Raw genomic sequence first — 25531 nt, 5'->3', positions numbered from 1 at the left:
ATTTCCAGCAGCCTTAGTCAGTGAAGGCAGGTCCTTGGCAACAGTGAGGTAGAATTGAGGGGTTGTGAGGTGAGTCTCCAGCAACGCTGGGTGAGCCTGGCTGCGGTTCATGCTTCTTAAAACCTGCTAATCTCGTTATTCACAGTGTAACTCTGCTTGTCGCTCAGGAGGAGGTTAAAGGGGGACAGCTAGGGTTTCTTCACGTTTAACAGAAGTGTTTACCGCAGCCCCCAGGAAAAGGGTAAACCAAGACAGTTAGCAGGGCGGCCCTTGTCCTGGCCGGGGAACCTGAGAACCGCAGACTAGCTTTTCTACCTCGTTTGCGTCAGATTTTGACGGAGTTGCTCTGTTATTCAGTTTTAAATGTACAGTCCATCCTGGTAATCAGGCCAAGTCTTTCAAACAGAGAGTCTGAAACCTCATTCAGTTGGAAGCAAAATAGAAAGGGCCTGGGAGATGTGCACTGGAGTGTCTGTTCCCGCTAGGAAGGGAAATTGAGAGGTGCTGTGGCGTTCCTGGGGGCCTGCTGACTTGGGTGCGGTTCCTTGGGCTGTGGTGCTGTCCTGATTTGGCCACCAGGGGCCTGTGGCATTGTGAAGGCAACCAGGCTCAAAGGATGACGCAGCCCTAGGCCCGGGTCACAGACTGGGTAGGGCTTTTCCAAGGGCTCTTGGAAAGTAAGTGTGTTCACAGGGGAGTTCTGTTGGGGTCTAGATTAATAATCCCACTCTCCTATCTGTGTGGAGTTAATGGCATATTTGAATTTTAGGTTGAATTTTGAAATCCTCCCCTGTGCTCCTTGGTTGCCCGGCTCACCATTAGGTAGTCGTGTTAGGGAGTTTATCATGCTGGAAAGGCTAATGTATTCAGGGGTGTTAGTGTACGTTTGAGCACACACCTGAACTGCTTTCTTTTTCCATCAGCATCCGTGATCCAAAGTTGATCAGGATAGAAAGGCATTGGTCCAAACTATGTTTTTATAAGCATAGAATTTTTAAGTTGATAATCTATTTTTAGCATTGTTTCAGGTAACATTTCCCAAAAGGTCTGCATCCCTGAATGAGTCTAACTTACTTTCTTACCTCCTTTAGAAAGAAAGCAGTGTTATATCTACCTAAATGTGCCTTTGCACAAAACAGGTGCTCACAGAGTATCTGTTAGTTGATTTGTAGATTTAATTCTCCACTTTCATAAGTGAGTTCAGTAATTTATTTATTTGTGTATTTATTTTTAATGGAGGTAACTGGGGATTTAACCCAGGACCTCATGCATGCTAAACATGTGCTCTACCCCTGAGCTATACCCACCCTGCAGAGTTCAGTAATTTAAAAAGGTAAAAAAACCTTTATTCATTGTAGAAAATTTATAAACCATAGAAAAGCACGAAGGAGAAACTATCATACAACAAAAAATCCCTGACAATCTTATTATCTAGGCTGGAAATAACCATTGGGAACATTTTTGATATTCTGGTTTTCTGTGAGTATATAAACACTTACAAATTTTTATAAAAATGGGATTATTCTCGGTCCTTCTTTTGTTTGTCATGTTATTGCTCTATGACCTTGTATTCCATGGCTGCATCGTAGATACTGGGCGATTTTGGTGGCAGGATGTCTGTGGGAGCAGCTCCCTGCTTATCCTACCCAGATCTCGCCCACCTCCAAGGCTCAGCTTCCATGTCATTCTTGCCGTGAGTCCTTCCCGTGGCCGCTGTGTCCAGGAATCACTTCCTCTCTGAGGACCTGTAGCAATGTCTGTCCTCTTCATTCAGCTGTTTGTTCCCTGCCTTGTTTCAGAGGAGGATTTAAGGTGCCTAGCCTCTATGAATATGTTCTCTCTCCTTAAACAGAGTGTATTTTATTCTGTACTTACAGTTTTTTCCTTTCCTAGTTCCTCACATGTACCTGTGCCTTACACAGAGGTGATTAATAGATGATAGCTGATGACAGTAATTGCCCAGTGTACACAGGACACTTTAGAAACCCAGTCTGAGTTTGTAGGAATTCTCTCTACTTCTAGGGTACTTTTATTTTGCAGCTGGTAGTTGGTTACACCCGAAGCCATAGAGGTGTGAACCTATTTCTGTCTCAGTGCATAAAGGTTCCTTGAGTGAGCATTTTTTCAAGATCTCAGGTTAAATTGTGGACTCCGTGAGTGGGAAGGCCCTTAGATGTGAGCCCTGCGGAGGCTGGTTTCACACCACACGCATATCCTCTCCTGTGCGCTCCCTTCCCCACCTCTGCCCCAGGCGTGTCATCTCCCCTGATCAGCTCCTTGCTGATCTCCTTTCTCTCAGCTGCTCTGGTTTGGATACCTTTCCTTCTGCCTCTGTAAAGTCCAGTCTCAGTTCCTTGGTGGGGGTCCACGATCTGGCTGCAAATGGCCATTTCCAGCCTGACCCATCACTGCATTTCTTCAAACAACCTGCAGTGAACAAAGCACATGTCATCCCAGGAGTACTAAACACTCGAATGCTTCTCTACTTTTGATCATATTGAAATACCCTGTTCTTTTCTCCCCTTCCTCCTCCCCTTTTCTGGGTATAGAAATCATACTCATTCTTTGAGCAAGATTTCTGCTCAAATGCTACCTTCTAAGTGAAGTCAGAATTCTTCCTTCCTTGATGTGTCTGTTGCACTTTTATTATACATTTATTCTGATTTGTTATATTTTATAAAGAGTTGTATATTGCCTCTAGTAGTTTATAATAAAGTTATTGATGACAAGAGCTAGGTCTTTTTTGTTATCTTTGTCCCCCAGAGAACCTAACACTGTGCATATCACTTTGTAGGGTTTGTGGAATGAATTATTGCTTTTTTTTTTTTGACGTTTCCTTTGGATTTTATGAAATATAATTTGTTAGGATAACACCCAATGCAAGTTGTGACTTATGTGATGGTGATAAAATGGCAAACACTTACTGAGCACTTACTATGGGCTAGACATTGTTCTGAGTGCTTTATATGTATCAGTTTAATGCTTACAGTAGCCCTATGATTATTATAACAGCCTTATGATTATCATCTCCATCTTACAAGTTGAGTAATGTGGTCAAAGTCCACAAGATAGTGACAGAGTTGGGGTGGGGATTTAGACAGTTTGCCGCTAGAGTTTGCATTCCTACCTGCTACACTGTTCTGTTATTTCAGGATAGTGAACCATTGAATTAGTCATTTGATCACTAAATTAGTCATTTTTGACCACTGAACTAGTAATTTCTGACCACTGAATTTATAATTTGTTTCATGATTATTCGCGGAATTTAAGTTGTTAGTCATTTGGTAGCTCCCACAAGGTTTTGTATTCATATCTTATTTGATGTGCGGAACAAACCAAAGGGTTCCCTTCTCGGAGGATGTGTCATGTGTGAGATTCACTTTCCTGCTGAAGTTTAACCCTTGAAAGAATAGGAACATTGTCACTAAATGGGCTGGTATTCTTGTTCTTAGGATGGGGGTTCCTTGGATCAAGTCCTGAAGAAAGCTGGAAGAATTCCTGAACAAATTTTAGGAAAAGTTAGCATTGCTGTGAGTATATTGATAAGTTTTTCTTCCACGTCACTTCATTGACAAGTTTATGAGTCAGTAGGAAATGGACAAAGAGGAAGGTAGGAAGTCGGCAAACAAAGTTTGTAAGAAAAGTGGGGTTCTCTCTAGAGTTTGCCCTATTTCTGGATACAGTATTCCCCCCTGCGTCTCACTCACTAGAACTAGAAAAGTATTAAAATCTGTGTCTAGAAAAACAGGACAGGGTATCCAAAAGAATTCTCAATTTGTAGCATCAGAAAGCCTCTTTTTTGATTGCCAGTTCAGAAAAAATTAATTCAAGCAAAGTTTTTTTTTAAAGTTGTCTAAACTTGCAATAGTCAATTTTGCTTCAAAATAGTGTTTAAATACCATGTTAAAAAAAATGGTTTCTTGATAAGGTTAAAAAATCAAACAAAAGAAAGAATAAAAAACAAGGGAAGAAGACAGATTTGTGATGTTAGATGAAATATATTCTAGGTCATTTTAAAGTAGAAAAGTTGAGTATTTTCTAAACACCATTCTTTCAGTTTCCATCTTTTTTACCTCTCCTTTCCCCTAGGTAATAAAAGGCCTGACGTACCTGAGAGAGAAGCACAAGATTATGCACAGAGGTAAGACATTACTTGCTCATTATGTTTTGAATTTTAGCTGAAATCTAAAGGTTGTTGCATTCTCTTTTGTGGTTTGTTTTGGTATAAAAGCCACTTAATAGTATTTTTAATTTTTACTGCAACTCTTTGACTAGTTTGATGTCTGGAGCAGCAAGAACCACCCTCTCTTTGGTCTGTGGTACATCAGTTACCTGAGGCTGTGGCAGTCATAGTCACCCCGTAAGCACAGGCCAGATCCCCAGCTAGAACTTAGTTACCCAACCCCCAGTGTCACGTCTGCCCACTGGACTAGATTGTGCACAGGGCCAAAGCCATGACTGGATCTGGGTTTGACTGTAAAACTTTCGCTTCTTTTAATCAAGGTATATACACACTTACCTTATAACCACGCCACTATTAGCTGTTTATTAAAGGTAAACAGAAACGTTTGTCCATTACAAACTCATCTACAAGTGTTTAAAGCAGCTATATTCATAATAGAAACAACTAAAATATTCTTCAACAGGCAGAGAGACAAATTCCAGTATATCCATACAATAGGAAATTACTCAGCAATAAAAATGAACAGGCCGCTGACACATGTAATTTTGATGAATATCAAAAACACTTAATGTTGGATGAAAGAAGCCTGGACAAAGAATAGGACAAACTGTTTCCATGTATATAAAATGACAGAGAAAACAACACTGATCTGTAGTGACAGAAAGTAAAGCGTGGTTGCCTGTGGGTTTAGGGAGAGATTAACATCAAAGAGACATGATGGAACTTTCTGCGGTGATGAAATGTTGTATCTTGATTGTGGTGGCAGATACATGGGTATATGCATTTATCAGAAGTCAAACTTTCCAATGAAGTGGTTGTATTTTACAGTTTATACGTTTATCTCAATAAAGTTGATTTTAAAAAAAGATGTGGGAAGAGGGTAATAGTTCAGTAGTAGAGTACTTAGCATGGACAAGGTCCTGTGTTCTATCCTCGGTATCTCCATTAAAAAAAACCAAACAATGAAGCCAGAGGAAAGACAAATGGAAAACAGTGCTCTCAGCCATGGCCCTTCAGCCGCAATGTGCTAATAGTAACAGGTCTAAGGAGGGAGGGCTGAGGAGGAGAGGAATTAACTGGTGAAATTGACTGGCCAGCTTACGAGCCACTATATATTAGGTGAAACAGTCTAAATTTTAAAATAGATACTGTTCTTTTAATTTTAAAAAGCTCAAAAAATTATTTTGTTTTGTTTTGGGGGGAGGTAATTAGGTTTACTTATTTATTATTATTATTTTTAACTTAACAGAGGTACTGGGGATTGAACCCATGACCTTGTGCATGCACTCTACCACTGAACTACACCTTCCCCCTCATTTTTTTTAAAATTGTAAAAAATATATAACATAAAATTTATCATTTTAACTATTTTCAAATGTACAGTTCAGCGGCATTGAGTACATTCACATTGTTAGGCAACTGCTACCATGATGAGTGTTATTAAAATGTTGGTTTTGCTTTAATTCATCTATAGATTCAAGGCCAACCCACTGAAAATCCCAGTAGGCTTTGTAGAGTTGATAAATTGTGTCTAAAATTTATATGGAAATGCAAAGGACCTAGAATAGCCAAAACAACTTTAAAAAGGAAAAACAAAGTTGGGGGATTTAGACTACCTGATTTCAAGGTTTATTATAAAACCACAGTAATCAATAGAATGTTGTGTTGGTGTGAAGCTAAGCATTAATAGAGCAAATGGAACAGAATGATTAGTTCAGAGATAGATGGATACATATATAGTCAACTTAAGTTTTGGCAAATATTCCAGGGTAGTTCGATAGGGAAAGAAGAATCTTTTCAACAAATGATGCTGGAACAATTGTGTATCCATATGCACAAAAATGGGCCTCTCCCATTACCTCACACCATATAATAAGTTAACTCACAGTGGATTATAGGTCTAATTGTACGAGTTAAAACTGTAAAACTTCAAAAAGAAACAAAGGAGACTATTTTAGTGACCTGTGTTTTAGCAAAGAGTTTTAATATGGGACACAAAAAGCACAAAGTATAAAGGAAAAATCAGTAAGTTGAACCTCATCTAAATTAAGAACATTTGCTTTTCCAGAGACTCTGTGACAAAAATGAAAAGGCAAGCCACAGACTGAGGAAATATTGGCAAAACATATAAAGTCAAAGGACTTTATCTAGAATATATAAAGACCTCTTACAACTTAACTCACAGTGCAGTTTAAAAAATGGGTAAGAGATTTGAACAGACACTAAAGAAGATATGCCAGTGGCAAATAAGCACATGAGGAGATATTTAACATCATTAGTCATTAGGGAAATGTAAGCTAAAGCCACAGTGAGATATGCTACATGTCCACTAGAGTGTCTGCAGAGACTGACCGTATGTTATTGAGGACATGGAGTGACTGGAACTCTCAGACGCTGCTGATAGGAATGTGAAATGGTACAGTCATGTTGAAAAACAGCTTATTGTTTCATGATATGTTAAGCCTGTATCTACTATACATTCAACCATTTGACTCCTAGGAGTTTCCCTAGAGAAAAAAATGAAAGCATAGGTCCAATCAGGCCCTTGTACCTGAATGTTTATAGTAGGTTTTTTGTTTTTTTTTTTTGTAATAGCCAAAAACTAGCCACAACCCAAATATCCATCAACAGTTGAATGCATAAGCAAATTGTGGTATATCCATTCAGTGGTATACTACTTAGCAATAATAAGAATAAATGATTGATAAAAGCAACAATATGGATGAATCTTAAGAGAATGTTGCTGACTAAAAGAGTCAGACAAAAAAGAGCACATACTGTGTGATTCTACTTATATAATTCTGAACATTGCAAACTAACGTAGTGACAGAATACAAATCAGTGGTTGCCTGGGGAATGAAGGAAGGGGAGGAAGGGAAGAGTGAAAAAGGAGTGTGAGGGAACTTTGGGAGGGGTGATATGTTTGTAATCTGAATTGTGGGAATGGTCATATATATACTCATCAAATGATACACTGTAAGTATATGGAGTTTATTGTATGAAAATTATATACCAGTAACATATATAAAACCAAAAAAAAAAAAAGTTGCTGAAAACTATTGACAAAGAGGGATTCTTAAAAGCATCCATGGAAAAAAACAACCACTTTGGAAAACAGTTTGGTAGTTTCTTTTAAAATGAAACCATACAACCCACCAACTCCTCTTCTCAGTATTGACCTAAGAAAAATGAAAACATTTGTTTGAAGGAAGACTTGTGCACAAATGTTCCTAAGCATCTTTATTCATGATAGCCTCAAACTAGAAACAACCGAAGTATTTGTCACCAGGTAAGTAAACAAATTTTTGATATATTCAAACAATGGAATACAGCTCAACAATAAAAATAAATGGTTGATACATAACAACTTGGATGAATCTCAGAAACATTATACTGAGGGAAAGAAGCCCTGCAGAAGAGTCCATACTGTACGATCCCATTAGAACAGACAGAATTAATCCACAGTAACACAGTAACACAGTAGATCAGCGGTTGCCTGAAAGTCTGGGGGGCTGGAGTGAGCGTGAACTTCACAGGGGCATGATGGAACTTTCTGGAGTAACCAGAGTGTTAAATCTTGATTTTAGTGGTGGGTTCACAGGTGTATACGTTTTTCAAAATGCATCAAACTGTACAGTTAAAATGCAAAACTCTAGAAAGCCTTCTGCTTTCTAACTGCACTGGCTACATTTTGTCCTCTTTCCACTGACAGTTAAAGTGTCAACAGGAGGTACGGTATGGCTTTCCAGTCCCCGCCCCACTCCCTCACACTCATACCTTTGTTAGACTAAGGAAGTCTGCTCATCTTTATTTTAAGTGCCACGGCACACAGACAGGGTATGTACACTGAGTTCTTTATTCATCTGTAAGACAAGGATAATTCATGCCCAAGAGCAATACTTACAAATTACATACTTATTTCATGTAAGTGTGAAAATTAGTTTTTCTCAGAGTCAGTAAATGTTGGCCAGTAGTAACAGTGTTACTGTTTAGCTCAGACATCTCTTTCCAAGAAGCTGTTGGAGGAACCAACCCCTTTGCAAAATGCATTAACCTCTCTATTCCTTTGGCACAGCCTCCATCCCTTTCTTGTAATAAATAACGATCACTCGTTGAGGACCTGTTATGTGCCAAGTGCTGTATTATGTGCTTTATGCCACTTACCTCATTTATTGTTCCCCACAGCCTTATGAAACAGGTGTGTTTTTCCTGTTTTATAGAAACCAAAGCTCAGAGGTTTAGAGTTTATATACCTCTCTCTTACCAGTCTGTGAATTTCTTCACATCAGGGAACACGTCTATACATCTTTTTATCCCCGTCTCCAACGTAATAACAGACTAGCTTCTCCTAAGAAGTCTAAATGGGTGGAGGCGTGGTTAACTTGTGCCGAACACACAGGAATCAACAACAGTAAACCTGGGCCGAGAACCCATGTCTCCTACTCACAGCAGTCATGAATCCAGTCCTGGTTTTTTTTCTTCCCCCAACCGTGTGCCTTCTATGTACCATGCTCTGTGTTGTCGAGGGAGAGTTCTAACTTTATTTCTGTTCCAAAGAGTGGAAGGTTTCAGCTCATTCCTGGAATAACCAGCTTACTCTCCCCTTCCTTCCAATGCTGCCCCCACTTACCCAGGAATTTCTTTTCTGTGCTCCACCATTTATTGCTCTTTGGCATAAAGAGCTGCTTTGTGAGCCAGACAGGCCCCTGGACAGAGTCTTGGTGGAGAGCTTGCTACTTGCCCAGCTGAGAAGGGAGGAGTCAGTGGAAGGACTTCTGCTCCATTGAGCAGTGTGTGTGCTGGCGGGCCTGGCCTGGCCGCTCAGCTGTTCAGATTCCTGCTGTTGGTGGGTCTTCTCCAGAAAGAATCCTGAAAGAATGCACTGTAAGGCCTGGCCTGGGGAGAGGTACTCTTGCACAACCTGATTCCTGAACAAGAAGCACAATGAGTAGATGATTCCTGGAACCTGAATTAGGGTGAGGGTGGGAGAGTCTCCCTGCCTCTGTCCTTAGGTTTCCTCGCTGCCAGTAAGTTCTTCCTCTGCTCTAAATATATTTCCTGATGAAACTTAAACTCCGTTTCTTCTCATTCTGTCCTTGAGGAAAAATGTGGAAGAATAAAGAGGCTTTTCCTCTGCCTCACATTTAAAAAAATTTTCTCCTAGCTGATACTGATTTGTTGGCAACAGTTTAGTGATTATTTCAATTATCTTTCGTTGTGTAATAAACCACACCAACACTTTGTGGTTTTAAAACACTAGTTTATTGCTTTCTATGTTTTTATGGGTTGGCAGGGCCTCCCTCCCCATGTCTTCAGTCATCCTCTGGGAGGTAAACCCTTGGCTTCGTCCCATGATGGTCTTAGGGTTCCATCAGCAAGAGGGGGTAACCCCAATATTCAGGCATCGTTTAAGCCTCTCCTTTTTAAAAGTCCTATTGGCTAAAGTAAGTCGTGGTCAAGCCAAGATTCACAAAGTGGAGGGACACACTCTTTCTCTTGTTGGGAGGAGCTACAAGGTATGGCCAGTTTTCCCTATGACATGTGATAAAAAGTTCAGCATTTGAATCCTGACTGTGCTGCTCACTGTGTAACGTCAGGCAAGTTAACTTCTACAAACCTCAGGAAAATGTAGAAAATAGAGCCTCCCTAAAGGTTGTGAGGACAGAGATCATGCCTAAAAAGCACTTAAAACAGTGCTTGACACACAGTAACCCTTAATGTTAGCCAGTGCTTAGCAGGCGAATGAGCAGGTTTTTATGATTGCCAGCAGCGGAAGCCAGCCTGCCTTGGTTTAAGCTTCTCAGAAGGTATTCATTAGGAGGAGCCTGGGAAAGTATAGAGAAGCCTTTGAAAAGCTGAACCCACAAACTTCCGTGGGGCAGGGACCAGGGAGGGCTGCTCTGGTTGGGAAGCTGGGGAGCTCAGGCAGATGAGGAGCTGCCCAAGCCCACAGCTCCCACAAGGTTGCCACTGCTGGGCCAGCTGGCCCTTCTAAGCGTCACCGGGGGGTGGGCTGCAGGCTCGGTCACCTCCCAGAGGGGTCCACGGTCAGTGTTTCTGAAGCATACACTCCCATGACAGTCATGCAGGTATCAAGGGACACCATCCCTCCCGCTGCATGTGGGGGGCGGGTTGGCACATCCGTATGCAGAGGTGACAGTGTTTTAAATTATTACGTTGAAAGTGATTTCTAGGTGTGCCCTGCTTTAAGTAAAAGTAGTGTACAAAAATAACTCACGGCGAAAATTGCTCTGGGGGCACTTCTTTGCTTTTTCAAGACATTTGCCACGGGCTTTTTCAAATATAACTTCTCACAGAATCTTCAAAAAGGCAAGCGAATTACATCAATTTAATTCAGACTTTATTTTTTTTTTCAAAGAAATACGTTGGGGATACAAAATTAGGCATACCTGCATTTACAAGTTACTTTTTAAATGAGAGGAAGTACAGTAATGGTGTTTGTAGGGAGACCGCTGTTTCCAGGTGCCATTTAGGTACTGTTTTTCCAGCTAGGGAGTGGCCTCTTGAACGTTTCTCAGTGTCCTTCCCTCGCCTGGGTGGGTGTGCCCTGGTCCCAGCGAGCTCCTCTGCTGGGGCTGCGCGTGTGGCCAGCTCTCCTGCATTTCCAGCACGTCCACGCTGACTGGGAGCCTAGAGGGGAGCAGGTCCTCACCCTCGTTCCTGAAGCGATTGGTCTCTGCCCTTGAGGAGCAGGACTTCTCGGGTGAGACAAGTACAGCTGATATTCCCACTGTCTGAAGTTCTGGGAGCTGTTCTGGGTTTGATCCACAGTGAACTGACCCACTGGGATCTGTTCTTGGTGCTGTGCAGACGTTGCATCCTGTTTCCCCTGGGTGTTCAAAGGGGGCGGCAGTCGTGTGGCTCAGCCTGGTGTATGTGGGTGTGGGGCGTTGATTCAGGAGGTAGATGTTAGACCTGGGATCCCTCTGAAAGTGTAGGCTTTCTGTGAAGTCTCTGGGTGACATCCTGGTGGACGGTCATGGGGAGGGACATGCACATGTCCCTCGTGTTTCTTTTCCCTTCTCCTCATAGTCACTTCCCCCAACCAAGTAAAATAATTTAAATTGTAAAATACTCATTGTGTACCTATCAAGTTCAAGGTACTGGGTGAGTCAGTATGGAGGGGATAAAGATGGGTCATAAATGAAATGTGTCCTCCAGGAGCTTAGAGTCTTACCGAGGAAAGAGACATACCTGTGAGTGATTCTGTGCGCGGTGGAACACCACCAGTGTCATTGTTTTGTGCATGAATCGCCACCCTGCCAACTGTCAGATAGACTGATGTGATATATAACTAGTCAGGATTCTCTTGTTGCGTCAGAAACCTAACTTAGGATGTATTGGCTGCGTGACCAGGAGGTCTGAAGGCAGGGATGAGTATGGGGTGAAATGATAGTCTCAGGACTCTGGTCTGCTCTTGGCTTTAATCCTTATGTGGGCTTCCTTTTCAGTCACCTGCTCTTCACTGGGGGCAGCAGGGACCTCAGTAGCCCGGCACTTCTGGTCCATAGTGCTCCCTGTCCCAGGGAAAGCTCCGCCCACTCTCCCCAGCATCTAGGTCAGGGCTTGGAGACCCACACAGTCCTGGACCAGTTGTTTGTCGAGAGGACAAGAGGAGTGTGGTTGGCCATCCTAGGTTACGAGTCTACCCCTGGGGCAGGATAGGTGAGGCCCCTTTATTGTTACCCTCACAGAAACATTTGCTGTTGTGGGGAGCAAATCCCAAATGAAAAAGATTCTGTTACTAGAAAAGATGGGAGGAGCAGATTCTGAAAACAAGCAAATAAGGGGGGGAAAGTTGTTTCACTATAAATAATAGTACGCATTGGGTCAGAAAGACAGAAAGCTGCTAACACAAGATCAAAACAATAATTAAGCATTTAAGGCCGGGGTGGGCAAATTGGCAGCCCACAGCCTGCTGCCTATTTTTGTATGGCCTGCAAGCAAAGAACTGTTTTCCAGAATTCTGTGACATGTGATAACTGTGTGAGATTCAAATTTCAGTGTCCATGAGGAGGTTTTGTTGGAACACAGCCAGGCTTATTTGAGTACTGTCTGTGGCTCCTTTCGTGCTGTAAGGGCAGAGCTGAATAGCTGCTAGGAGGAGAGATCGTGTGGCCCTCCAAGCCTTAAAATGCTCACTCTCTGATCCTTTACAGAAAAAGCTTCCTGACCCCTGAGTTAAGGGGAAGAAGAAGCCCCCGACTGAGGGAGTTTTAGAATTTAAGCCCAGAAGTCGGCTTTAAGTTGAGCAGCTTAGGTTTTCCATGAAAACGTGGTGTATGAGGTAGGTAGGAGAGAGGGTGTGTCCCTGACCCCGGGGCTCTGAGAGGAATTGGCTACAAAGGTTTCTCCCTCTGTGGCAGGAGGCCCCGGGTCCAGTTCATCCAAAGCTGACCCACGTGGTTAGGCTATGAGTTCAGGGCTGTGTAGGGGTGAGGATACTGCTCTGCTGCATGCCATTTAGAGCCGGGACCTGCATTGCCAGCCCACCGGGCTCCTTAGCCCCGCATCATCAAGAGCTTTCTTAAAGACCCTGATGAGGCATTATATGGTTTCGATCAGTACAGGGTTCATTCCTCTTGGCATGTAAATAGTTTCTGCCTTGGAGTTGCTGGCCGATGAAGGTTAGTAAATGCTAAGAACAGTGTGAAATTATGCCTTAGCTGGTTTCTCTTTCCCTTCTGTTGGATGAAGCAGCGTGTAACCTGCCTGAGAGTTACTTCCCGTATTGCGGTGTACTGAGGAAGCCAGGCTAGATTTTTGAGGGGACCCTCAGCTGGGCTGTACCTGGGGCCTTCTTGGAGCACCGTCCAAAAGAGGGCCTTATGCCCAGGGTGAAGAGTTGTGTGAAACCAGGGAGCTCTCGGGTCAGAGTGAGGTTTGTCCTCTGCAGAGACGACAGGTGTGTGTGAATCCCAGTCCTGGGGACAGCTGGCGCCTTGAGGGGGTCCCGGCAACAGGGTCCTCACAGCAGTCAGGATTTCAGCCTCTGAAGTCCTCCTCTCGCTTGAAGTCAGACTTGCTGTTGGCACTGATAGGCAAGATCCGAAGTGGCCCAAGTTTGTTTTTGTTTTGTTGTTTTACAAGCTGTTGGTGGCAGACTCACATGTAATGAGTTTCTGAGTGGCTGCTTCTCTGACCCTTACAAGGCACTGTGCTGCCTGCCAGGGCTTCTCTGACGCCCTGCCAGCCTTCCCTGAGGAAAGTCAGGGTGGCCCCTGGGGCTGTGCATGGGCTTTGTCCTGAGCACAGCCCCTGTCTGTGTGTGGCGGGGTGTGCCATCTATGCCTCAACCCGTAGGTTGCCCCGTGGTGTCCAGGGGGCGGCCCTGCCTGTGTCTCTGCTTCCGTTGCCCACCAGCCTCATTCCCCGCCCATGTGGTGACAGCCTCGATGGGGCAGTGAATTTAAAGGGAGAACCGATTCCTTTAGACTCTGTCTAGACTGCCCTACCTTACAGATGGAGAGAAATGGAGAGTGGCCGATCAGTAGCTGGAATCCGGTATGTAGCCTCTGGTTAGAAATGTGCGTCACGTTCTCTAGAATTACCTTGGTGCTAGACCCACAGTGGTGGATTGTGCCTCCAGACAAGTTTGTTTCTTAGCTTCTCAAGTGAGGCAGATGGGACGTTGGAGGAGGGAAAGTGCTTCCTCACATCCCTTTAGGGAAGCATCATGGAGGAGGTGGTATTTGGGCTGAGCTTTGAAGCCGAGGGAGAAGTCATGCAGATGGCAGTGTCAGCGCGAGGAATTCCAGGTAGAGGGAAACACATGAATCATGGCTCAGAGGCAGGGAAACACTGATGTGTCTGTCCTTGCAGCGAGTAGCAAGTCGTTCAGGGTGTCTGAAACGAAGCATTCCTGATGGTGAGTGGTGGGAGTTACCTGAAGATTAGTTGAAGCGAGTGAGCAGGGTCTTCACTGTGTGCGTGGGGACTAGATTTAACCTGGGCAGTGGGGAACAGAGGCGCACTCCTGAGCGGGGAAGGGAGGGGCGCTGCCCTGTGAGAAAGAGCCAAGGGGAGGGGGCGGGGAGGCCAGTTAGGAGGCTGTTGCTGTGGTCCTGGAAGTGAGAACTTGGCTCTGAGACAGGGCAGTCACCGAGCAAAGGGCCAGGAGGACAGGTTGGGAGACTGTATCCTGGGAAGCCCCTGAGAGCAGAGGCCAGGTGTGTGGACGGATGGGAAGGGCAAGGGAAGAGAGCGGAAGGTTTGCCCTGCGGCCCTCCCCATGGCAGCTGTGGAGGAAGGGGCCTGAGGCCCAAGGTACCTGCTTCCTTTAGGAAAGGCCCTGCCCCAGGCTGACAGGTGATCCCGGGAGAGCCATGTCCTGTTCCTTCTCACATGAAAACATGGTGCAGGATGTAGGTGACCATTACTGTGGTGATGGTCCTAGAAATTCCCACTCTCCATTTAAAAATGAGCAGATCTCCGGCGTATCTCTATCTTTCCTTTTTCCGTTTTCTCCCCTCCAACACCCCATCCCTCCTGCTGAACAAAATTAGCTTTCAGGGGGCTAAAACAGGTTTTTAACTAATTTCTCTTCCTTGATTTACAGATAAAAAGCACCCAGGTTAGCGCCTTTGTTTTCCTGCCCCAGGTGGTTGATGGGCTCTGTGGTAGATGGCATGCCTGCTTGTCTTCTGAAGTCCCCCAGATCGCCTGGGAGGGGAAATGCACTCACTGCTCCAAGGCAGGTTGTTTTAATGGAAAGGTTACTTTGCGGTCTTTGGCAGGGGGCTTCTACTTGAGCCTTAATGTCCATATGTATAAAATGGTGCTGCTCTGCCGTATTATTATGAGTCATTAGAAATGAAAGGTCAGGGAATCCAGGATCCATAAGCTCTGCCCTTTCCTGCCTCCTTTTCCCTCTTTCTCTCTCTCCGCCTTCTCCCCCCACCTCTTTAGTGTTACCCCATACCTTTTGCTGTGGCTTTTAGTACAACCTGATTTAACATTTTGACCATTTCTTTGAATGATGTGTGCTGATAAAATGCAAATCCTGAACTCTTGCAACATCATCTTGTGTTTAATTGTCAGCATTTGTGTGCCTTTTGGGTCAGGACTGAACACTGCACTTGCAGAGAGGGGCGCACAAAGGTAGAGAATGAAAGCATTTCAAAACTAATGAATCTTGGAAGGGAAGAAGAAAATTAAAATGCAGTTGCTGGACTGGGATGCAGAAATCTTGCAAGTGGAGTGATAAAAATAGCTGCTTGTTAGGACCTGGCCCGCGTGCTCTGAAGGCTCACTGTGTGAACTCACTTGTTAATCAGGAGGTGGGAAACAGCCTCTAGTTCCTGCTGTCAGCACGAGACATCTGCAGTTAAACTCGTCAAGGAGCGTAAGGAGCTGGAGCTGACAAGGAAGTGCTCACTCACCATCCTGGAGCTTTGAGATCCAGCTGACTTGCAACATTGTATTAGTTTCAGGTGCACAGCATAGTATACACACTGGATACACGTGAATATTGTGACGTGATCACCGCAGTAAGTCTAGTTGACCTCCATCACCTTACATAGTTTTCTTTCCCGTGAGGAGAACTTCTAGGATTTACTATCGTAGCAGCTTGCAAACGCACAGTACAGTGTCTGTCCCTGTAGTGGGCCTGCTGCACATTACACCCCCAGGACTCACTTCTCTTGCACCTGGAGGTCTGTGCCTTTGACTGCTTCCAGCTACAACTTCACAGCTTTTTCTGAAGCTTTGCGGGACAGCTGTTTATGGTTTGCCGTTTGCTGTCTTCTTTAGACCCCGATTAGCCAGGCTCTGGATAAACAGTCAAGGATCTGTGAGCCCACCCTAGCCTCTGCCCGTAGCTCGCTTTGTAACCTGGACAGGTAGCTCCTGAACTCAGGTCCTCAGTGTCTCTGACCTGTACGCAGGGGTTTAGGATGCTCACCTCACACCATCGTTGTAAGGATTAAAGAAGGCAGTGTATTTAAAAGGCCTGGCATAGCAGGTGCTCAGTGAACCAGAGGTGGGGTGGTGTCTTCCTCAGCTGGCTGGCTTCTTGTTATTTGTTGTACTCTGTCTCCCCTGGTGGTGACAGCCTGAACAGGGACAAGGGCTTGTCCTTTTCACTCATAGCTCATGCAGGCTACATGTTTATAGAATAAACAGGTGAGCCCAGTGAATTCTGTAACACGTTGATTGCCCACTGTGGATCGGGTGCTCCGAGGAAACAACTATCACCCAGATTTGGGTGATGTGGCGATCGATGTGTTAATCCAAACCCCTTGTTTAGAGGGGTAGACAATGTTTAGAAGTCAGGTTAAAATCATGTGCTCATGGGGGGAAAATCAGGAGGCTTTGAACAGTGGTTATTTCTGGGGCAGAAAATATCAGAGAACAAAATACTTCCTGCCACCTAATTTTTTCGTAAAACCTCCTTGTTCGTTTTTGAAGAAAGGTTTACCCATCTTCATTGTTGCAAAGTCTGGGCAGGATCTGGGTATCAAACCTTAGCATCTTGTAGGTTTCTGTGGGAGGCTTGTCAGCCTGGGAGCCTGGGGCGGGGGCGGATGCTCCCTCTGGAATGCAGCATGGCCTACCACGTGCTGGGGCTCCTCTCAGCCTCTTCCTCCTGATGGTGGAGGGTCAGAAAGAGAACCCAAGGCCTGGGGAGGCCTCAGGAAGTAGAGAGAGCCTGGGCCCGCGGTGTGAACAGTGGTTGAGGTAGCTGCGAGGGAAGATGCTGGCGGAAAGCCCGATTAAACCTCCCAGGGCTCCAGAGTAGGGCAGTATTCCTCATTGGGAGGGGGACTCAGAAGAACCAGGCACCTGATGTAGAGGTGAGAGGGAAAGGGCGATGTTTTAGATGCAGGGACCAGCACAAAACCAGCAGTTAGAGAGGCAGGCGAGCCCGGGCCCGGGGGAGGTGAACAAGGAGACGTGTTGCAGCAGGAAGTTGGAAAGGTAAGCAGAGCAGTGGAGGGCTTGGGAAGGCAGGCCACAGGGCCTGGACGGCACTCTGAGGCAGACGGGAGCCACTGCAGGCTCTGTACAGGGGCTGTCCCACTGGAGGAGTGCTGGTCAGTGTGCAGGACAGCGTGGAGGAGAAAGATGCTGGGGATTGGAGCAGAGGAAGGAGGGGCGGCGATTCTGGGAAGCAAGTGCGAATGCTGACAATTGAAGGAAACACCATCTCTGGCCTTATCTGACATGTACCTCATTTCTGCCCCCAGAGAAGAGCCCCACTTGGCTGGGGCTGCCAGGGACGAACATGTCCCTGTCTGGCGGCTCCAGCCACATACTCTGGAGTGGAGGGATTTAGCATGCCCCGGTCTCCAACTTCTTGTCAGGCCATCAGGGTCACCAGGAGGGGCCGTGTGCATGCAATTGGCTTCCAGGATGGATGTAGTCCAAGCAAGGAACCCCCCTGAGGGTTTCCCTCTGCTGCCCTCCCCCATGGATCTCTGTAGCCTACCGGGCAGTGTTGTTCCCTGGAGCAGGTGGAGGAAGCTGGAGCTGACTGCCAGGAAGGGAGGAAAGCGGTGTTATGTAAGTTCGCAAAAAAAAGGAGGCTGGCTTGCCATGTGAATAGAAATCAGAACAGTCACAGAGGCAGTGCAGCCACTCCTGAGCAGCAGCTGTGGCCTGGAGAGATGTGTCTGAGCAGCAGGGAGAGTCCCCGGGCCCTGGGGAGGGCTGCTCTGTTGGGGACAGGGGGCGGGGAGGGGGTGATGCCTGGTGCTGTGAACTTGCCAATCTGGGAGGGCTACCCATGAAAGAATCCTTCTTTGTGTTCCTGTAACGTGCATGTGTGCTATTTAAATGCCCACAGTTTGTTAGATTGATCCTGGTCTCCATTTGGTGAGGTTGTGAGAGCTGCAGTTTTTATCACCACTTTACTGATTTGCAGACTGCAGACCACAGACTGCAGAAGCGAGGCCGCACGTGGAGCAGGCGGCAGGGCCAGGATCTGAATGCGGGTCTCTTGTCTCTGTAAGCAGTGCCGCTCTTCTGCTGTATGGCAAGGCCTAGCAGGTCACTTCCCAGCAGGCCCTGGGAACATTTGAAGGGTGAGGAGCTCAGGGCTTCATGGTGCAGCCACAGGGATGAAAGGCTGTGATGCTGCTGGAGCGTGTCGGGGGCGGGGGTCGTGTCGGAGCGCCTCCGTGCTCCCCGCTGTTCCTGCGGGGAGAGCGCTGCCCAGCCCTTCCCGCTCTGTCCTGTCCCTCAGCCTCGCTCTCCACACACTGAACCCGGCCTCCGGGGTCAGGCTTTGTCTGGTGGAGAAGCGCCACAGAGCTGTGGAGGTGAGGACCAGGGGCTCCCTGGGGAAGTGTTTGTCAAGGCCTGTCCTAGTGTCAGGCTCGGGAAGAAACAAAACAAAAGGTAGCCCCTGAGCTCCCAAGGTTTATCGTCTCCCATGTGTTTGAAATGGTTCTTCCAGAGGCCAGACGGCTGCTCCCTGAGTTCATGTGGGGCATCGCTCATCGCCCTGTCTCACTGGCACCCCTCACTGCCTGGGTTCTTACACGGTTTGTTGTTTTTATCTCCTTCATGCACTTGAGACCGCCTGATGCCGCACGTTGCTGTGTCGGTTTATTCTGTCTGTCTCCTCGCACTGAAGTGCCGGCTCCGCGGAACGGCAACTTGATGAATTTGCTGGCTGTCATCTCCCTGGTACCTGCATGGCGCTGGCAGGTAGCAGGTGCTCGGGGACACTTGGGAATGAGTGAAGCAGTTGAGTGATGTGGCAGCAGGGTGAGTGGGGAGAGGACAGGTCTGGGCATCAGAAGGCCTGAGTTCTGGTTCCAGCTTTACCCAGTTTTTGCTGTGTGACCTCAGTCAAGTCCCTGGACCCCTTTGGGCCTTCGACTTTTCATCTCCACCATGAAGGGGAGGAGCCAGATTCCTTCTAAGGCTACTTCTGATGCCTGTGTTCTGAGAGTCTCTGTAAGGGAGACACGAGTGGTTGCCAAAGGGCTTGGAAAGGCCTCATATCCTGTCCTGTCGTGTCCTGTGACATGTTGAGGGCTGGATCTTAGACAGGCAGCACCCGTGGCTCTGAGGACGTGCGTGTGTACACGGTGAGTTTAGATCCATTCATTCGCAGACATTCCTGTGGGCCAGGTGCTGCCCTGGCTCTGAGGTTCCAGGGCTGAGGCAGACGGCCAGTGTCCCTGCCTGGCGGAGCCTGTAGTGGGTGGCGAGAGGCTAGAGGTGGCTGGGGGCCGTGGCTCTGGCCTGGCCCAGGCTGGGGATGCTGAGGGGCTCGGCGGAGGTGGGCAGGGAAGGACTTGCTGGGATATGAGAGGGTGGGGTTTTATTTTCAGTTTTCCCTTGGAAAGATACTTAAATAGACCTGTTAGAATCTGTTTAAGAATAAATAAATGTACTCATGAATATGAAGGGGAAAAAATAAAATGTGAATAGTGGCTCTGGTAGGTTGGAATTATGGGGATTCCATTTTTTCTTTCTCTGATTCTCCAAATACCCTGTGTAGTGTCTGTATTATTCCCATCAGAGATTCCCTGTCAGGGTTTATGATTTTGCTCCTGGGTTTGGCCTCCTTTTGAGTGGAACTCATTGTCTGCTGATGTCTGTCCACAAAGCCCTGGCCTGGGGACCTTTACCAAGAGAATTCTTGGCTCTGCTCTGCCCTCTTCACAGGGAAGTTGTTTGAATCAGGAGAGGGTAGGAAAATAGAGATGGAGATTTACCTCTCTGCAAAGGGAAGGGTCACTGAACTCACACTGGTGTCGGGAGCCAGGGTGGGAAGTGGGGATGGTCCGAGTGCAGGTAAGGGGATGGGGCTGGTGCCGGGGCGCAGCCTTGACCTTGGGGAGCAGCTTTCAGGCCTGCCTGGTTCTCCGGCCCAGGCAGCAGGAGACTCTCCTTGACTGACAACTAGGTGCAGCTCTGCAGGCTGTCAGGGAGATGACTTCAGTGACAGAAAATCAAAAGCCAGCTCCCAACCCCTGCCACATAGTCATGAAACCCATGCTCTGTGCTTGGTGCTGACGTCAGAATAGGAGTTCCCGCCTCTATCCCATCCCCTTTAGTCTTTGGTCTGTAGCCTCAACAAGCATACACGTCTTACTATTTCTTCCTTATGATCCAACGATGGATATTATGTCTTGCCAACAGGGTTGGTCAAAGCAACAGACTGAAATCTGATTATTCTTGGTAGCTGAGTCCTTCCTGCGGGTCATGTGGCCAAGTCTGGATTCTCAAAGAGTAGAATCCACTGGCTTTCTGTCTTGCTGCTACAGCAGCCTGTCATTCCTTTGCTGACCATCCTTCCTCAAACCTTGAATGAAGAGGGAGCAAGGGCTTGTAAGCCAGGGGCTGGCTCTGCAATGGGGGCGGGAGTGTGTCGTGGGACTCGTGGTCAGGGCTGGTCTGTCCGGGGAGCACTGACCCTCCCTCTGGAACCTGCCTGTGTCAATTCTCTACTTTTCTGTTTTCTTCTCCCTGCAGATGTCAAACCTTCCAACATCCTAGTGAACTCCCGTGGGGAGATCAAGCTCTGTGACTTTGGGGTCAGCGGGCAGCTCATCGACTCCATGGCCAACTCCTTCGTGGGCACGAGGTCCTACATGTCGGTATGAACACCGTATTCCAGCTTCTTGTCTGATCAGGAATATAGGAGCCAAGTGGGTGCCTCCTCTGTGGAGCCAGAGCCTTGTGCTGGGTGATGGGTGGTGGGGGTGGAGGAGAAGGAAATGAGGGGTGAGGTGTTGTGGTCCCTCGCTGAGGAAATCACAGTCTAATGGGGAGATGTCTTGGCCTTTCACAGGCCTTGGAGCACAGTCGGGGCACTGGCACAGACAGCAGGGTCCTGGCCTTAGCTACCTCCAGCGCTTGGCTGTTTCCCAGAGCTTGGCTTGCATTCTGGGGAGACTGAGCTCCAGCTACCCCCAGGACCTCAGCCTGACTGTCTTCTGACCTTCAAATTGACAAGGCCGGACATGCCCCCACCCCAAATTGCACCACCTCTTCTTTTCCATTAGCAGCAAGTGACATCACTGCTCCCTTAGTTTCCAAGGCAGACTCCTGAGCATCAGCCTTTAACCTCCCTTCCCGCTCCCCATCCTTTCAGCATCTGGTGGCCCCCTGCTCCCGTGAGTCTGTTCAGAATTGTCTCCCCAGTGCAGCCTCTCTCCCCCTCCTCGCTGCACGTCTCCGAGGACTGCCCATCTCTCACCACAGCACCCCTGCCTGGTTCCCTGGCTGGAGTCTCTGCTCTAGTCCAGCTGACCCCCCGGTCACTGGGGCCTTTCCTTCTGCTTCCAGCTCGGCCGGCTCCCACTGCCACCAGAGCTCTGTGTGCAGCTGCCCGCATGCCCATGGCAGCATCAGCATGTTCTCTTGCTGCCCGCATACAGCGAGTTCCCTTAGGGGCAGAGATGGGGCCATAGGTGTCTCTGTTGTCCCCAGGGTCTGGCTTGGGGCCCGGCACATGGTAGGTGCTCAGGGAATGCTTGGTGAGCTGGCGAATGTTTGGTTGACCGAATGAGTGGGTAAATGGCTAACAAAGAGGAAACGTAGCTCTGGGTGAGTGCTGATGTGGGGCAGACAGAGGGGCCTGGTTAGGGTGAGTGGGCCGTCCTCCTGGAGGGGGAAGGAAGAGCTGGAACGGATTGGAGGGGCCACACAGGGGACCAGGGCAACTTAGCCTGTAGGTTTTCATGTGCACTCTTTCAAGCACCTCCACATCCTGATCTGTATGGTTGTCCATGAAGTAAAGATTAACGTTTCCATTTTAGAGATGAGGAAATCTAGACTCAGGGAGGTGAAGTGACCTGCCCACTTCACCTTGCAGAGCTGGGGTTGAAAGCCACGTTCCCTCCCTGCCAGTCAGTCCCCCTTTGCACGCTGTCACTTGCCTCTTAGGTAAGACAGCTACCCCGGCCTCCCTGTGTGGAAAGTTATGCTCACATCCTCATTTCTTCTTGCCTGTCCCTCCCTACACCGTGACTCAGCCACTGGCACCATGACTGACCCAGTGCTGACCCACATCCCCACCCCGTCCCCTCCAGTGACCTGCAGTCTTCAAGAGATCTGAAACTCGCGGGCTCATCGGCTTCTTCCCTCAGTGTCTGAAAACTGAGCGGCTAGTACCCTGGGCTACTCAGCTGCCAACCGTCACACTCAAAATCAGTTAACAGGCCCTGGGACTTACTGATCCAGGGTTTAGTGGGTTTGGTTTTTGTAGTTACATGGTCAGTTCCAAAATAGTCCAGTGTTGGGAGTTAGTGAAAACTCCTATAGGAGAAGTTAATTTGATGTCTAAATAAATGTATGACGGTCAGAATAAAGTTTTTTTATAGGCTTCTTGAAATACATGTGCTATTTCAGTTAATGCTCAGTAAAAACAACGCTTTGTATAGCACTGTATACTTTTTTCTCTTTGACTCTTCCCACCAATAACAACTCCTATTTGTATAGCATTTTGCAACGTCTGATACACATTTTCATTTGATTTGATCTTCTCAGTACCCTGGTCAGTAGAGCAGCTATTTTGTTATGTTGTTATGGAGCTATCATTAGCCCCATTTTATAGATGAGGAAACTGAGGCTCAGGATCACGTAGCTTATAAGTCCCAGGCTTGGGACTTGAACCTAAGTCTCCTGACCCCAGATCCTCTGCCTTTTCTGCCATTCCATGTTGTTCAGGAACAGTGAGTCAGTGGCAGAGCTTGGTCTGAGAACTCAGCTTTCCTCACTCTCAAGGCCAGTGTTCTTTCTACCCACTGCATACCTCATTCACGACCCAGGCTCCAGAAGCTTCATGTTTTGGACTCAGGTAACAAGATGAGCCTCTCAAGCTGGGCTTGGACAAGCTGTCCTGCACATGCAAGACAGTGAGTGACCAGGCCGGGTAAAGCTGGGCCACAGCTGAAGTGGCAGCCAGGGTCTGGCTGGGTTGGATGCTGCGAGTTCAGGGCAGGTTACAGGGAAGACAGCAGTTAGGAGGGGTCAGAGCCATAGGAGCCAGCTAGGATTGGGTAAACACAATATTTAGGGACAGGTGGGAAGCCAGAAAGAGGTTAGTGGAGGTCCTGGAACAGGATGTGAGCTCCTGAGAGGAAGAGGCAGAGGAAGATAAAATGCATCAGCAGACGCAGGGCTGGGACCAGGCAGGACAGCCCACTCTCTCGCAGCACCTCAACGGGGCGGGAAGTGCAGGCATTCACGAGGACTCGCCCATCCCTCTTCTGTGTGGGCCCAGGCCGGCTCACAGGTGGTAACTCTCTGTTTCTCCTGCAGCCAGAAAGGCTCCAGGGGACTCATTACTCGGTGCAGTCGGACATCTGGAGCATGGGGCTCTCTCTGGTTGAGATGGCGGTTGGGAGGTATCCCATCCCTCCTCCAGATGCCAAGGAGCTGGAGCTGATGTTTGGGTGCCAGGTGGAGGGAGACGCGGCTGAGACCCCGCCCAGGCCACGGACCCCCGGGAGGCCCCTCAGCTGTAAGTGGCCTGTGTGACCCGGCGTGGACTGCGGGTGGTCCTTGACTGTCAGAGGTCTCTGGAGGGCTGACTCCCTGTCTCTGGATGCCAGGACAAAGCGGGAAGCAGCGCAGGGGTCTCCACGTGTAGGAAATTACTGTTTTACCAACAACTTCCTGCCCCTTGCCGAGTGCTGACTATGTTCCTGGCACTGCGTTTGGCACTTTATATGTGTTACCTGATTTTTATAAGTCGTGACTTTTTATTGAGATAAAATTCACATAACACAAAATGCACATTTTAAAGTGTACAGTTCGGTGGGTTTTAGTATATTGCTCCATGTTGTGCAACCATCACCCCTATGTAATTCAAGAACATTTCCAGCACCCGCTCCCAAAGAAAACCATCTCCATTAGCAGTCACTCCCAGCTCCCTCCACCCTCAACCCCCTGGCAACCACCAATCTACTTTCTGTCTCCATGGATTTGCCTCGCATTATGTAATTTTAACAGCAGTCGGGTGTGAGCACTATTGTAATCTCCATTTTGGATATGAAGAAACTGAGGCATAGAGTGCTAGACTTGCCACATAGCCTGGTAAGCAGCCTCGTCTGACTCTGAGGTGGTGAGCACTGTGCGTGCAGGTCCGCCTGCCTCTCTGAACCATAAAGTAAACATGGTACTTGGAGGAGCCTGGCCCACCCATCATCCTCTGATGTAATGTTATCCTGCCAGGACGTCCGTGTCCAAGCAGGGCGATCTGGTCTTTACCTCCGTTAGTCCCCATGGGGGGGTAAGCATGAAAGGACAAACGGGGGCACGGACAGCCGATGGCGGGCCATTGGAGGGGCTGGTGGCTGTGGCCCCAGGTGGGCCTGTGACTCTGGGGTGTAAAAGGAAGAGGCCAAGTTCAGGGAGAATTAAAACTAAGTCCTTGCTAGTTATTTAGTTATTATCTCATTTGCTCCTCTTTTAATGAAGGAGGAAGGGCGAACATAATTTTTACCCATCTCTATTTTACAAAACTCAAAACTAGGCAAAAACATTTGCCCACGGTCAAAAACCTCAGCTGTGGCAGAGCCCGGCCTCATACCCAGGCAAGCTGACTGTGGCTTTCGCTGGTCCCGTTTTCAGGCCTGATCTGTGGCTCTTCTGTGTCTTTATTATCCACGATTCTGTTCACGTCCCTGGGATCCATGCCCAACCCCCAGCCTCATATTGGCCGATAACCTCCTGTGTGTTTCTGAGAAGCATTTTCTTTTTTCTTCTTATAACATTTGTAGCTTATGGAATGGACAGCCGGCCTCCCATGGCAATCTTCGAGTTGTTGGATTACATAGTCAATGAGGTAAGGTACTGCGTAGCTTCTTTGACCTTGGAATTTACTTGCTCCTCTGAAGGAAAAACTCACAGTTGATTTGTCCGGGAAACCTGTGTTGCTCCCACAACATGGGCAGCTTGGGCTCCAGGATCTGTGTGTCCTGCTTCGTGTATCACGCTCTGGGAACTGAGTGGCTGGTTTAGCGGCTGCAGAAGTCCTTTTCCAGGGACCATCTTTAGGTTGCTCTGAGTCCCTCCCTCCTCCCCTCAGATCCAGGAACCTCCCCCCGCCCATTTACATTCTCATTCCTCCATTCACCAAGCATCCTTGCGCACTTACTATGTGCTGAGCACTGTCGGGTGGCAGTAGGAACGAGGTGGGGGATCCAAAAGTGGAAAAACAGGTCTCCAGTCTTGAAGACTTAGATTTTGTGGGGGAGACACAGCAAATGCATATACAACTGCAGTGCGCGGTCTTCTCCCTGTAAAGCAATGAACATACGCAGTAGCAGTGTAGAAACAGACGTGGGAAGTAGTCACTAAATTGTTACCTGAAAGTAGTAGGTTACAAAGCAGTATGTATGCTCTGGTCAGTTCTTTAAA

At 47.5% G+C, this 25531-nt stretch overlaps 2 protein-coding genes across 5 annotated transcripts in view; one reads left to right on the top strand and one right to left on the bottom strand.

The window, feature by feature from the left end:
• MAP2K1 (mitogen-activated protein kinase kinase 1) overlaps nt 1-25531 on the top strand; it is a 68003-nt gene that overhangs the window by 38233 nt on the left and 4239 nt on the right. Inside the window, exons 4-8 of the mRNA XM_074366286.1 lie at nt 3453-3530; nt 4090-4141; nt 20636-20760; nt 23429-23630; nt 24892-24956. Coding sequence (XP_074222387.1) covers nt 3453-3530; nt 4090-4141; nt 20636-20760; nt 23429-23630; nt 24892-24956 — 522 coding nt within the window. The remainder of the gene's footprint in view (nt 1-3452; nt 3531-4089; nt 4142-20635; nt 20761-23428; nt 23631-24891; nt 24957-25531) is intronic.
• SNAPC5 (small nuclear RNA activating complex polypeptide 5) overlaps nt 2136-25531 on the bottom strand; it is a 33599-nt gene continuing 10203 nt past the window's right edge. For 2 of the 4 annotated variants that reach the window (XM_074366291.1, XM_074366293.1), the window contains exon 4: nt 24547-25410. The gene's annotated coding sequence lies outside the window, so the exon portion shown is untranslated. Of the gene's footprint in view, nt 2428-13790; nt 14051-24546; nt 25411-25531 lie in introns of those variants that run through there. The other 2 variants (XR_012507738.1, XR_012507739.1) reach the window with 2 other exon arrangements.

The sequence above is a fragment of the Camelus bactrianus genome, chromosome 6, assembly GCF_048773025.1.
Source record: "Camelus bactrianus isolate YW-2024 breed Bactrian camel chromosome 6, ASM4877302v1, whole genome shotgun sequence".
NCBI lineage: Eukaryota > Metazoa > Chordata > Mammalia > Artiodactyla > Camelidae > Camelus > Camelus bactrianus.
Note: the sequence above shows the minus strand (reverse complement) of the source record. Positions and strands in the feature narration are given on the sequence as shown.